At 51.2% G+C, this 14,959-nt stretch overlaps 1 protein-coding gene across 2 annotated transcripts in view; it reads right to left on the reverse strand.

Moving 5' to 3' along the window:
- Positions 1 to 14,959, reverse strand: part of GPT2 (glutamic pyruvate transaminase (alanine aminotransferase) 2) — a 55,592-nt gene that overhangs the window by 5,811 nt on the left and 34,822 nt on the right. For both annotated transcript variants that reach the window (XM_012002455.1, XM_012002457.1), the window contains 4 exons: positions 8,513 to 8,592; positions 6,466 to 6,602; positions 2,820 to 2,994; positions 704 to 859 (listed from right to left, as the gene is read on the reverse strand). In XM_012002455.1, coding sequence (XP_011857845.1) covers positions 704 to 859; positions 2,820 to 2,994; positions 6,466 to 6,602; positions 8,513 to 8,592 — 548 coding nt within the window. The remainder of the gene's footprint in view (positions 1 to 703; positions 860 to 2,819; positions 2,995 to 6,465; positions 6,603 to 8,512; positions 8,593 to 14,959) is intronic.

Here is a 14,959-nt window from a genome sequence, read left to right on the forward strand (position 1 = left end):
AAAAAAAAAAAAAAAAAAAAACAATCCAGGCACAGTGGCTCATGCCTGCAATCCCAGCACTTTGGGAGGCTGAGGTGGGAGGTTCCCTTGAGGCCCAGGAGTTTGAGGCCAGCCCTGGGGTGACAAAGTAAGACCCCATCGCTCTGTATAAGAATGTAATTAAAACAAAACAAATAAGCCAGGCACAGTGGCTCAAGCCTGTAATCTCAACTCTTAGGGAGGCAGAGGAAGGAGAATAGCTTGAGCCCAGGAGTTTGAGACCTGCCTAGGCAATATAGCAAGACCCCGTTCTCCACGAAAAGGAAAAACAAAAAACAAAAAACAGGCCCTAGGTGATGGGTGCACACACTGAAGTCTGGGAAGCGCTGCTCCCGGATGCAGTGGCTGGGTGGAGGTGGCAGCTCCTGCTGCTTCCCCCGCAGGCATCTCACCCGGGCACCTCCCCTGGGAGCAGCAGCACTGACAGAGTCCAGATCAGCTCCTCTCTCCTGGGGCCCACTTCATGTTTGCCCATCATCAGAGCCCATGCCTGGGCCTCTGAGAACCTGTCATCTTTACATGGTCAACACCATCTGGTTGAAAGGTGCATACAGTTCAGAGCCTCCAGGGCCAGCACTTCTGCTCCCCAAATAAGCAGGGGCCCCCAGCCCAGCGTCTCAGGTGAACCTGGTAAGAGAGAGCCAGCCCGGCCCATGCCCCAGACCTGAGCAGCCTCCACAGCTTTGACAGGAATGAAGATCCGAGGGAAGGCGTACATGGCACCCTGCAAGGGGTTGCAGTGAATTCCTGGGACTTGGTTAAACAGGTCTTCCGTCAGCTTTGCTTTTTTGGCCAGATTACCCAGGACCGACTCCTTCTCCTGACGAGAGATAGAAACAGCACAGCAGTCAGTATCTCAAGATTCACTCCAGTCACTGATCTTTCCTGCAGCACTTGCAGAAATCCTGGATGATGACTTTGCTCCAGCTTTGAATGTATGTCCCCTCTGACCCAGGCGCTGACTCGGATTTGCTCTGCCTGGGTCACATGCCCCATGCACACCACACAGACGGAGTGGGTGGGGTGGTTTGTTCCTTCGACACTGGGGTATCAGACAGACTGACCAAAGAAGAGCTTGCGTGAGCCCGAGCACAGCAAAACAGGGAGGTGGCTGGGCCTTCCGGCAGGAATTCTTCCACAGCGCTCACCCTGGGATGCTGCCACATGCCCTGGGGTGTGGGGCACACAGACACCATGGAGTTCTAGGCCAAAGGGTAGAGCCCGGCAGCCTGTGTCATGGGTTCTATTCTCGTACCAGGATGTCCTTCCAGAAAATGAGAAAACCCAGTTGTTGCCTGTCAGTCTGTATGGACTCGGCTCTGGAGGGAATTCCTCAGAACATGCTTCTAGGACACATGCCCATTCTTCTGCAGATAGGCCCCACCAATGCATCTGGGGGCCAGTACGCCCCACCCTCTGTCTGTGTGGTGTGCATGCAGCCCAGGACCCAGGCAGAGCAAGTCAGGATCAGTGACTCGGCCTGAGCTGGGCGTGTGTCCACGGCTGGAGCAGAGTCGCTGTCCAGGGCTTCCACAGGTGCCGCTGGCCAAGTGGCATGGAAGGTGTGGGCTGCAGGTGGCGGCATAAGCACTATGTGGCCTGTCCGCGTGGGGAGCATGGTTCAGCCTGGCATCATGACACGGGCCACAACACAGATGGACCTGGAGGACATCATGATTAGGAAAATAAGCCAGCCACAAAAAGACAAATAAGACATGACTCTGCTTTTTTTTTAGACGGAGTCTCGCTTTGTCACCCAGGCTGGAGTGCCATGGCGCAATCTCGGCCCACTGCAACCTCCGCCTCCCGGGTTCAAGTGATTCTCCTGCCTCAGCCTCCCGAGTAGTTGGGATAACAGGCATGTACCATCCCCAGCTGATTTTTGTATTTTTAGTAGATATGAGGTTTGACCATGCTGGCTAGGCTGGTCTCCAACTCCTGACCTCAGATGATCCACCCGCCACAACCTCCCAAAGTGCTGGGATTACAGGCGTGAACCACTCACTGTTCCCGGCCAACATGACTCCATTTAAATGAGGAATCTTGAGGAGGTGAGTGCAGAGAGAAGGGGGTAGAAGGGTGGCTGCCGGGGCTAAGGGGAGGGCAGGGTGGGGTATTAGTGGGTAACAGGCAGAGCTCAGTGTGGGATCATGGAACAGCTCTGGAGATGGATGGTGGTAATGGCCGCACAACAGTGTGAATGTCCTGAATGCCAGAGAACGGAGTACTTTACAAACGTTAAAAAGGTCGACTTTATGTGCATTTTACCACAATTTTTTAAAAAAGAGGTGAGCCTGGACCAGTTGGGAGTTGACTTCTAGGTTACCTGACCCATAAATTCCTTTGTTTCAACGGATCAAAGCTGGTCAGAGCTGGAGGACTCTGTCAAGCTGTGAGAACATGGCTTAGCAGAGGCAGGCGGGGGCCTGGGATCCATGCTGCGCCCCGCCACCTCCTCATCTTCTTTTCAGTTTCACGAGTCCCCCCAGTGCGTTATCGGGAAACAACGCCCTTCCCTCCTCGACACTCGCTGTGAGGAAGAGGAAGGGTTCACCTGCCCACACACACTCTCAGTTCTCCTACTTCCAAACAATGCCCAGCTGTACCTCCGGACTTCAACTCAAGGGGGTGGTTTAGGCTCCGAGGAGCCATGCGTGCCCCTGCAGGCCACACCCCCAGGAGGCTGCCGTCTGGCCATCTGGAGACAGGCCAGCCACCGGCCCCGCAGGAACTCTCGTGACCCCGGCTGCAGGGATGTGGACGCATCACAGTGGACTCACGCGGCTGAATTGCTCAAAGGACTCCTCTCCTGCCACCGGGGGATTCACGACGATGTCCATGGCGGCCTGCCCAGACACTGGGGGGCACAGGCGCACTGAGAGCAGCTTCACCAGCTGGCCCTTGATCTCAGGGTGCAGGTTGATCACCTCCATGTAGCCCCCTCTGTAACCACACCTAGAGGGCCGAAGAGAGGGAGAGGACCACCAGTTACAGAAAGACCTCAACAAAGTGCCATTTGGACAGCCAGAATCGAAAGCATCCCCACCCCCAACACCTAATGGCCAGGTGTGGTTGAGTTCTTGCCAATGGAAGGTGAACAATAGTGATGATTGTGTACAAATTCCTATTTTTTTTTAAGAGACAGGACCTTTTCCTGTCACCCAGGCTGGAGTGTAGTGGGATGATCATAGCTCACTGCAGCCTCAAGCACCTAAGCTCAAGCAATAGTCCCACCTCGGCCTCCCAAATAGCTGGGACTACAAGTGTGTGCCACCACATATGGCTCATTTTTTTACTTTTTATGTATGTAGAGATAGGGTTTTGCTATGTTGCTCAGTCTGGTCTTGAACTCCTGGCCTCAAGCGATCCTCCCGCCTCAGCTTCCCAAAGTGCTGGGATTACAGGTGTGAGTCACCATGACAAGTTTCTGTAATTTATAGCCAAAAGAATCCTCAATGATACACTCAAATCATATGAAAATAAGCTGAGGACATGTAATGAGTTAAAAACAAAAAACAAAAAAACCTTTCTAAACCAAATCAGCAACATACATCTTCTTCTCCAGTGTGTAGCTGCAAACGTTCACACTAACTACCACAAGAACGCAGGTGCCCGGAGGCAGGAACCTGGTCACCTTCTTCCATGCATCCCCCACCCCCAGCCTCAGAGTACTTGACACAATGAGATGCTTAGTAACATGTTTTTTGGGGGGCCAGGTGCGGTGGCTCACCCCTGTAATCACAGAATTTTCGGAGGCCAAGGTGGGCAGATCACTTGAGGTCAGGTGTTCAAGACCAGCCTGGCCAACATGGTGAAACCCCGTCTCTACTAAAAATATAAAAAAAATTAGCTTGGCATGGTGGCACATGCCTGTAATCCCAACTACGCGGGAGGCTGAGGCAAAAGAACTGCTTGAACCAAGATCGGGAGGAGGCAGAGGTTGCAGTGACCTGAGATCACGCCACGGCACTCCAGCCTGGGCTCCAGAGCGAGACTACATCTCAACAAAACAAAAAACAAAAAAAACATGCTTTTGGGATCACACTGCTGAACAAAACCGGCAAAGATTCCCATCAGATCCCTTGACTGGACATTCCAAGGTGGGAAGATAAATTCTAACATCTCAGAAAAGTATCCCGTAACAAAAATGGAAAGAAAGAACTTTCTGCTTAATCCTCTGCTGATGAGCAGAGAATCAAAATGAGTAAAGCAGTCAGACCCTAATTCATCCAGATCTGAGAACACGGGACACGACTCAGGACCCCAACATCAGGGCACTGACTGGTAGCATACTCAATAACTGAGATGGGGCAATGCATAAGTGTGTGGTAAACACGCTTGAGTTTGAAAACTGAGTTCACCGAGAACAGATTTGTTTAGGAAAAGAGCTACAGAGCAAAAGGAAGTGAAGAAGGTGCCAGGACTGCTACAGTGTAGACCAGAAAGACCAGTCTACGTTAGCCTGCGCCCAGATCAAAGAAGCCCAAGAACAGTTTCGCAGCCATCCCGGGGGGCTGCTCCCTTGACCTGGCGGAAGTATTCCTTTGAGCTTCACGCTTACACTGTTCCAGCCTAACAACCAAGAGCCCTCCCCATGCCGACACCTGGAACAGAATACGATCCCACCACGCTGGGAACGCATGCCCTTTGCTGAAACCCACTGGTCTCTCCTCAGTCTCTGTGGCTTCCTGCTCTTTCCCCTAACCTCCCAGCAGTAGGGGCCCAGGCCCAGGCCTCACTCCATGTGAGTATGAGACCTGTCCAGGCTCAGAGCTCCAACAATCTTACAATTCACACCCAGACATCTCCCAAACTTAAACCACCCACCAGACGTCAGCTTGCCTGGATACTTACACATCTCTCTCCACCTGGACGCCAAGCTGGCATATTTCACTTTAATAGGTCCGAAACCAAACTCCTGCTCTTTCTCCCTAAACCTGCTTCACCCTCAGCCTTCCTCATGTATTGACTGCAACACCATCCTTCCCGTTGTTTGAACAAACAACTAAGGATTCATCGTGCAGTGCCGCAATCACAGCTCCCTGCAGCCTGGAACTCCTGGGCTCAAGCGATCCTCCCACCTCAGCCTCCTGAGTAGCTGGAAGCGTGCACCACCAAACCTGGCTGAGTTTTAAAACAGTTTTTTGTAGAGAAGGGGTCTTGCTATATTACCCAGGCTGATCTCAAACTCCTGGCCTTGAGTGATCCTCCCACCTCGGCCTCCCAAAGTTCTTGGATCACAGACGTGAGCCACCGCACCTGGCCAGGATTCATCCTTGACTCTTCTCTCCCACACCTGCCTTTTCCATCCACAACTCCTATCAACTCCACCTTCAAATACATCCAGGATCCTCTCCCCATCTCTGCCTGGTGCACTATATCTCACCTGTGAGACTGTAACAGCCTCCTGGCCTCTGTCTCCATCTGTACCCCATCCCCTACCACACAGCAGCCAGAAGGAGCAACACACCAGCTAAGCAAGGCCACACCCCCTCTAAAAGCTCCTATCTCATGCTGAGCACAGGTGAAAAATACAATCACCAAAGTGGCCCAGGTGACCCGGCCTCCTATGGTTCTCAGGTCTCCACTTCTGCCACTGCCCCCTCACCCCTCCTTTCCAGCTCCTGGCTGTTCTGCCAACATGGCAGGTGTGTTCCACCAACACGGCAGGTGTGCTGCTACCACAGGGTCTTTGCCCAGGCTGCTCCCGCTGCCTGCAATGCTCTTCCCCCAGATATCTGCACAGTTCCCCACCACACTCCTTCAGGGTTTAACTCAGAAGCCAACTCCTCAGTGAGGCTGCACCACTTCAGCCTTCGACCCCACCCCTACCTCTCTCCTAATGACTGTTCTCCGTTGGATGCACGATTTACTCATTTGCCTACAGCTCTCTCCCCTCACTAGAACCCATGCTTTGTGCTGGCAGGAGGGTGTTCGCTGTGGCATCCCCCGCACTGAGATCAGTGCCAGACTCATCGTAAGTGCTCAGTAAATATGAGCTGAATGAACAGACACAGGATTACAGCTGACCTTTAGCCTCTGAGGTCATGCAGTGCCTAAGGCAGCCCTGCATCCAGAGCACGGCCCGTCAGCCTAACAGCATCCGCCCTCCCTGACCCCTCAGACATCAGTCAACCTCAGAACAACAGTGACAGAGAAAACACCAGGTGTCACAAGCTGCCATGTAGTCCTGTTTCCACTCCATCATTTGTCCGTTGTCTGGCTTCTCTGAGCACGTCCTTATTTGAGCCCTGCGCCAGGGCTGTTCTCACACCATGGCTCTCCCGCTGGGGAGATGCAGAAGCAACAGATAAGGGCAGCCTTCTCTCCATCCAAGTGAGTAGACCACGGCGCAGGGCAGAGGAGCCGGCAGCGTGAGGATCTGGTGGGCCCAGCAGTGGCGGGAGGGAAGGGAGGCCCACGTACTCGCCCATGTAGCCCTTGGAGGTGGAGTGGAAGGAGGCGAGCTCCACGTTGCTGGAGTACTCGGGCCCCATCTCGTACAGCACCTTCTTGAAGGAGTGGAATCTGCAATCTGGAGAGTACACGTTGTCCTGGTACACCTGCGGGGGCACGGCAGGGACGGTCACCAAAGGGCCCTCAAAGAGGCTGCTGCCCAGTGTGGCCAAGGCAAGGGAGGGCACAGGTGCTGTAGGCCATGAGGCCCAGCTTCCTGTGCCACTTCCAGGGATGAGCCAAGTGTGCCTGAAGGAACTTTCTAGAATAAGCAAGGAGGCAAGGCCTCAGGCTGGATGCTGAGACAGCTCAGGAGCTCACTTGATTTCTCTCACACTCATCCCCGCCCAATCCTCAGACTTCCCTTCCACCCCATCTGACCAGTGATGGCGCCGAGACGCCCATCCTCCCAAGCAGACTCTCCTCCTAAAGCACGGTGCTTCCTTGCTTTACCAACACTGTGACGACGGCATTAGTGCCCCTTTCCTCTGATCTCCTATTTGAAGAGCTAACCCTGTTGGGTTTCCTTTGCAACACTTAACCCCCCAGAGTGGAATCATTGTGTTCTTCCGCCCACTTTTCCCTGCCAGAGCAGCACCTACACCCGTTTGGTTCTTTCCAGTCCCCAGAGTCCAGCACTCACAGCTGGCAGACACCCACCCTGGCCTTTGAGGTTAATTCCCCATCTGTTTTGGAGATCAGAGAAACTGAGCCTTTCTGGGGCCCTGGGGATCAGTCGGAGGGTCAAGCTGGCTTCATCGCCAAGCCAGGCCCTGTCCTCCTCATCCTCCTCTTCCCAGACCCAGAGGGAAGTTCTGTGTACCAGGTCATGAGGAAAACCACGGGTCTCTCTGCTGCCTTCTCTCTCCTTTAGAAATGAAGATGTCACGCCCATCTACTATTAAGGCAACAATTTGATGGGTAAGCTGTGTGTGTATGTATGTGTCTGTGTATGTATGTGCGTGTCTGTGTATGCATGTGTGTCTGTATGTACGTACGTATATGTCTGTGTGTATGTCTGTGTGTGTATGCGTGTGTGTGTGTCTGCATTTGTATGTGCGGCATGTGCTGGGGGGGTGACAAGGAGCAAAGAAATGAAGGCAGCAGGCTAGAAGCTGCAGCTCACCGGAAACCATGCAGAAAAGAAGAAGAAACAAAAAGAGGATTTGATGGAACCTCAGTTTCTTTTCAAAGCAGAAAAAGAATGAGCTGATTTTGGTTCCAGAACTGTAGTTCAAGAAGCAACAGGTATGGGGTTAAGATCCCTTCCTAAGATGTAAGCGAATTAAATGAGACAGTAGATACAGAAGCGCTGGGAGGCATAGAACTACAGCTTTATGAGGAGTGGGTGTCAGTCATTTCTGCCACTGGGAACCCACCCTCCCTTGTTGGATAGGAGCCCCTCAGCTGGCCCTCAAGGAATAACCCTCCTTGGTTCTCTATCTGGAAGTTTGGGAAAAGAAAGCAGATGGCCCACCCTAGGCTCTGGGCCTGGTCAATCTGCATACTGGAACCCCTACATCACAGTGATTGGTTCAGCAATGGGCGTGAGACTCAGGCTGAACCAATAAGGCTCAATTCTGAGACTTGCTGGAACCACCAGGGCCAAAAGCCCTCTTTCTAGGCTGGGAATCTCTAGGCTGGGAAGATAACAGGCCTGTGTATGAGGCCAACACAGAGGGGTGGAAAAGGGAAAGAAGACCTGAAAGATAAAGTCCAAGCCCCTGGATTCAGCTGCACACCTGTGACCCCACCAGCATTTTTCCTTTTTCCTTTTTCTTTTGGAACTTAAGTGATTTGGGCTGAATTTCTGAAATTTACAACCAAGAGTACAAACCAATAAAGGGGTAATTTAGGTCACAGTCTCACAAGTTGTAACACTGAACATCCTCACCCTAGGCCAGAATCATTCCTCCAACACCAAGACAGCTCTCTAGCTGCAGAACAACGGCGGCTGGGTACCTCCCTCTAGAAGAGAAAGTTAGTGCCCATCCCCTCTGAGTGGGGACACTCTTACCTCATCAGCCAGGAGAAAGAGTTTCTCTTCCCAGGCAAAGTGGATCACATCTTCTATGCACTTTCTGCTTTGTACCTGGCCTATAGAATCCCCAAGAAAACCAAAATGTTGGTTGTGATGCTGTTTAAATTGTCCCCAGGTCAGAAGCCCATCCAGAATCACTCTGGTGCCCTGTGTTCCCTCGAGCCCCCCAGAGACCCCCTCCCCAGTGCCACGCATGATGGTGTAGTCGGCCTCCAGGGACACCCAGAAGAGCTGCCCGCGTGTCTGACTCTCTTCAGCCAGTTATGCGAGGAAGAAGGGGTTCTCACCCGGCTCTCTTATTTTATTTTTATTTTTTTTGAGATGGAGTTTTGCTGTTGTTGCCCAGGCTGGAGTGCAGTGGCATGATCTCGGCTCACCGCAACCTCCACCTCCCAGGTTCAAGCAATTCTCCGGCCTCATCTTCCCGAGTAGCTGGGATTATAGGCTTGTGCCACCACGCCTGGCCAATTTTGTAGAGACAGGGTTTCTCCATGTTGGTCAGGCTGGTCTCGAACTCCCAACCTCAGGTGATCCACTCACCTCGGCCTCCCAAATTGCTGGGATTACAGGTGTGAGCCACCACGCCCAGCCTGGCTCTCTTATTTTTATGAAGGCTTTGTGTGTAGGTGTGGTGGTGTGTGTGCATACACTCACATGTGCAAGTGTCTGTGTGTGGTGTGGTGGGGTGTGTCTGTGTGGTGTGCATGTAGGTGTGGTGTGTATGTGTGTGGGTATGGGGTATGTGTGTGTCTGTGTGGTGTGTGGGGTGTGTCTGTGTGGTATGTGTGTAGGTATGGTGGGGTGTGTGTGTGGTGTGTCTATGTAGTATGTGTGTAGGTGTGGTCGGGTGTATAAGTCTGTGTGTGGTATGTGTGTGGGGGGTGTGTGTGTATGTGGTGCGTGTGCAGGTGTGTGTATAGGTGTGGTGGGGGTGTGTCTGTAGTGTGTGTGTAGGTGTGATGGGGGTGTGTGAGTCTGTGTGTAGGTGTGGTGGGGTGTGTATGTGTTGCGGGTGTGAGTGTGTGTGTGTGCAGGTGTGTTGGGGTGTGTATTTGGTGTGTAGGTGTGGTGGGGTGTGTGTATGTGGTGCATGTGTAGGTGTGGTGGGGTGTGTGTATGTGGTGTATGTGTAGGTGTGTTGGGGTGTGTGTGCACACACATGTGCATGTGTGGGTGTTTGTGTGCAGTGTGTGTAGTATGTGTGTGTGTGTTGTACGTGTCTCTGTGGTGTCTGTGTGTATGTGGTGTGTGGTATGTCTGCGCTGCAGAACAGAGAGGCATGGAAGCATCATAAGGAGCAGGGAGAAAAGGCCCGGTACAATGGCTCACGCCTGTAATCCCAGTGCTTCGGGAGGCCAGGGTGGGAGGATCGCTTGAGCCCAGGAGCTCCAGACCAGACTGGGCAACACAGCAACACCTCATCTCTACAATAAAAATTATCCAGGTGTGGTGGCTTATGGCTGTAGTCCCAGCTACTTGGGAGGCTGAGGCTGGAGGATCGCTTGAGCTCAGGAACTTGAGGCTGCAGTAAGCTATGACTGTTCCACTGCACTCCAGCACGGGTGACAGAGCAAGACTCTGTCTCAAAAATAAAACAAAGAACGGGAAAATACAACTGCAGGAGTTAAATCTATCAGCTAGTGCCCTCCCCCCATTACTGCACACCAGCAGCAGATGAAGAGACTCGCACTGGCTATGGTCACCGGGTGAAGAGTTAGCTCCTTTCTCCCCAGAGAGGCACCCATGAGCTCCACAAGGCAGAGACAAGGCCTCTCCCCGCTCATGATCTGCCCTCAAAGACAGCACTCAACAGGCACTCAATAAATAACTGCAGAATAAATGCTAAGTGAATGAGCCTGGGCACCAGCTTTGGTGTCTCCTGTCAGCTGCTACCCGGCATCACTAAAGATGAGCACGCTGCAGGACTCAACACTAACAGGGAACACTTACAACACATTTTATTATTGCTCTTTAATTTTTGAGTCTGAGTCTCACTCTGTCACCCAGGCTGGAGTGCAGTGGCACAGTCTTGGCTCACTGCAACCCCCGCCTCCTGGGTTCAAGTGATTCTCTTGCCTCAGCCTCCTGAATAGCTGGGGCTACAGGTGTGAGCCCCCATGCCCAGCTAACTTTTTATTTTTTGAAGAGAAGCGGTTTCACCATGTACCCAGGCTGATCTTGAACTCCTGGACCCCAAGTGATCCACTCACCTCGGCCTCCCAAAGTGCTGAGATTACAGGCGTGAGCCACCGCACCGCACCCGCATTTTAGAGAAATGAGTGCAAACAGCAAGATGGTGATCCATCCGTTCACACGAAATGCCATGGGTACAGGTGAGAGAAGGAGTAAACGCAACGAGGTAGAAATGGGACCTTCCCTCAGTATTTCCTGAGACTTGCTTTGAGTGTGGCACCGGGAATATCTGATGTGCTCACAATATCCTCCGGAAAACCACCACTACAATCAGGCTTGCTAACTTCTTAACAAGCGTCATGTTTGTTTACTGTATGTCTGTGTATATTACATAGATATCTTGAGTGTGTGTACATACATGTCTATACATGCATGCATGTATATTCTTTACAGTGTCTTGCTCTGTCACTCTTGCTGGAGTACAGTTACATGATCCTAGCTCACTGCAGCCTCAAACTCCTGGGCTCAAGCCATCCTCCAGCCTCAGCCTCCCAAAGTGCTGGGATTACAGGCATGAGCCTCTGCACCCAGCCTATTATTGTGTGTGTGCGTACATACATATATACACGCGTATATACACATACACATATATACACACGTATATATACACACATATATATACGTGTATATGTGCATATATATACACGTATATATATATATGCGCAAAACAGTATGTAGAGTATCTTACCTTTTTGTTAATAATACCTATATTCTGGTCTATGCAAAAATATAAATATGCCTGGAAAAAACATACACACGTATCTTGTAAGAGTGTGGCATGATTCCATCAAAATTTCTATCTTGAACTAGCTAAGCAATGAACCAATTCCTTTACTAAGGGACCAACTTTTCTTCTTCCAAGAAAGCACCAACTAGCCTTCCTATTTAAAAAGCTCAGGGTTCTGGGATGCTAGGAGGGTGGCAGGCACCAGTTTCTATAAGAAACCAGCCACTATTCTCACAGAGAAGGGCTGGCTTCTGAGGACAGCAGAGCCTGCTTGTAATTCCTCCTGGTCTTGCCCTTCCATGCTTGTGATGCCACAAACTGTATCCTGTTGGAATGCAAACCAGGATTTGAGCACCAGAAAAGCTGTGTTCACTAAATGCTAAACGGAACACAAGCGACTAAGCAAGAACCAGAGCCTTAAAAAGATTTCAGCCCAGTAAAGGAAATGAAACCCAGTGTATACAAACAATTCTGCTGTTACACACCACGTCAGCGTGAGGATAAGGGCAGAACTTACTTCTCTCCAGCACCTCAGAGCATGCCCACTGAGCCAGTGAACAGACAAGTGCATGAACAGCGGTGCAGGAGGAGGGAATGTCATATATGGCATTAGAGGGGCCAGGGCACAGCTGTGCCCAGCTGGGGGTGACATGAGATACCGCTTTGACGCAGGCCAAAAGGCTGGAGAGGGGTCTCCCAAGTACCTTTCAAGGCTGGGCCAAAGTAATTCCCCAAAAGCTGATGGGAAGATCTGTAGCTTGTGACTTAGCATCCTCCTTTGAGTGACAGATCACGACTGTTCACGTAGTTTGGATGTCTGTCCCCACCCAAATCTTGTGTTGCAATGTAATCCCCATGTTGAGCTGGGTCTAGTGGGAGGTGTTTGGGTAATGGGGGCGGACCCTGAAAGTATGCAGCATCCCCCGCCCCACTCTGATTCTATTGTTCCTGCTCTTGCCATGCAATGTGCCTGCTCCCCCTTCACCTTCCGCCTTGACTGGAAGCTTCCTGAGGCCTCCCCGGAAGCTGATACCACCACGCTTCCTGTACGGTCTGCAGAACTGTGAGCCAATCAAGCCTCTTTTCTTAAAAATTACCCAGTCTCAGGTATTTCTTTTTTTTTTTTTTTTTTTGAGACGGAGTCTTGCTCTGTGCCCCAGGCTGGAGTGCAGTGGCGCGATCTCGGCTCACTACAAGCTCCGACCCCCCGGGTTCACGCCATTTTCCTGCCTCAGCCTCCCGAGTAGCTGGGACTACAGACACCTGCCACCTCGCCCAGCTAGTTTTTTGTATTTTTTAGTAGAGACGGGGTTTCACCATGTTAGCCAGGATGGTCTCGATCTCCTGACCTCGTGATCCGCCCGCCTCGGCCTCCCAAAGTGCTGGGATTACAGGCTTGAGCCACCGCGCCCGGCCTCAGGTATTTCTTTATAGCAATGCAAGAACAGCCTAATACCACTGTCGTATGGGGAACTTCAGCGGGAGGCCTGGGACACAGAGCTGCCAATCAGAGTCCCAGGGATCTGACTGGTTCAGGAATGGGCAGGTGACCCAACCTCAGCCTGGTGAAACTCTGGAAGAGGCTCTGCTGTAAGGTACCTCAGCTGATGGCAATGGCTGAAAGTGCTGAAGTCACTCCAAGGATGGATTCTTCCTGAGGACTCCAACCCAGAGGAAGGTAGAGCTGAGGAAGGACTGAGGCTCCTGTGACACGGACTCTGACTCAGGCGCTCTGCTTCACCCCCGCACTCCACAGTTCCACCCTCCAATCCCTTCAGTCTCGAGTTGGGTCTCTGTCTTGACACCAAAAGGGCCCTGGTTTAAGAACCCAGTCCACTTGGACACCTTTAAGCTACCCTGGTCACAGTGTGTGGTCCAGACAAGACATATGGTCACCACAGGTGGGTTTCTATTTTCCAGAGACCCTCTTCTTACAGCTGACTGACTCTCACACAGTGAAGACCGCAGGAGCAAGGCCAGGTCCTGCCCACTCATAAAGTACTTTATAAAAATTACTTATGTTAATATATCAGATTAATAGAAAATGACCTCTTTACTCAGAGCAGGAGAGTCTCCGGAACAGTGACTTCTTCTCAGTCAGGTGAAAAGATTTATGTAACACCTGGCCAAGAATGTGTTGACTCTGTGATGTGGACTAGGTACAGTGTCTTTCCCAAGATGTTGTAGAACTTGCTACCGCAAGTGTGGTCCTGGGCCCGGCATCATTATCACCTGGGAATGTGTTAGAGATGCAAACTCTCAAACCATACCCCGGCCCAATTACATCCAAGTGGCTGAAGTGGGGCCCTGCCGCTTGGGCACCATGCTTCTGAGGCAGTGGGTCTCACCCTCGGCAGCACAGGCTACCAATATCTCAGAGATCCTAGGGTGTGGCCTTGATTTTGAGGTTTTTCAAAGTTCCCTTTGGCATTCTAATGTACAACTAGGATTGAGAAGCCAGCTCTATGTTATTTTCCTACTCAATCTTTATCCGCCCGCTCCCAGGAGCTGGGGTAAACAAGCCAGTGGTATTGCCAGCTGCACCCATTTTCTGCATGCGGGAATTCAAGGGATGTTTTCAGCTGACTGAAGCATCATTTGATGTTCCCGAGAAACAGATTCCACAATCAACTCAAACGGATTTTGGCCTTGACCCAATTTATCTCAAAAACAGGAGGAGAGAGGAGCCCTTGTTCCCTGTGTCCAAATAGCACTGGGGGCATATGAAGCCAGCAGCCCAGAAATATCAAAACAGACAGGACTGCGGACTTTTTTTTAAAGAAAAATATGCAAAATTGGGGGTGCTTTTCAATTTCTGGAAATTCGTGGCTTTTTTGGTTTAGTAGCTTTTGTTTTGAAAATGACTTTTCCTCTCAGGCCTCAAAGGGACACAGCAGTGCTATATCAAAGAAAAACCAACACACACACCAGCATTCTCAAAACTGGTTCAAAAAATAAGGAGGAGGGACGGTAAAATGAGGCCTATGATTAATGGTAAGTTTGTGAGTAAATTATCTCAAGGAGGCAAGTCTTTGCAAACGTATGAACAAAAAACCAGTCTTGAAAATAATACAACCCTGGCTGGGTGCAGTGGCTCATGCCTACAATCCCAGTGCTTTGGGAGAATCGCTTGAGGCCAGGAGTTAAGACCAGCCTGGGACACACAGCAAGACCTTGTCTCTACAAAAATAAAAAATTAAAATATGAGCTGGGCGTGGTGGCGCTGCCTGTAGTCTGAGCTGCTCAGGAGGCTGAGGCAGGAAGATCACCAGGAGTTCAAAGCTGCAGTGAGTTATGATCATACCACTTGCACTTCAGCCAGGCCTGGAGCCACAGAGCAAGACCCAATCTCTATAAAATAATAATAATTATTCAAACTGCCCAAGAAAATGTCTGCATTTACTCACTTTTTTTTTTTTTTTTTTTGGGGGGACGGAGTCTTGCTCTGTCGCCCAGGCTGGAATGCAGTGGCACGATCTCGGCTCACTGCAATCTCCACCTCC

The sequence above is a fragment of the Mandrillus leucophaeus genome, unplaced genomic scaffold, assembly GCF_000951045.1.
Source record: "Mandrillus leucophaeus isolate KB7577 unplaced genomic scaffold, Mleu.le_1.0 Scaffold689, whole genome shotgun sequence".
NCBI lineage: Eukaryota > Metazoa > Chordata > Mammalia > Primates > Cercopithecidae > Mandrillus > Mandrillus leucophaeus.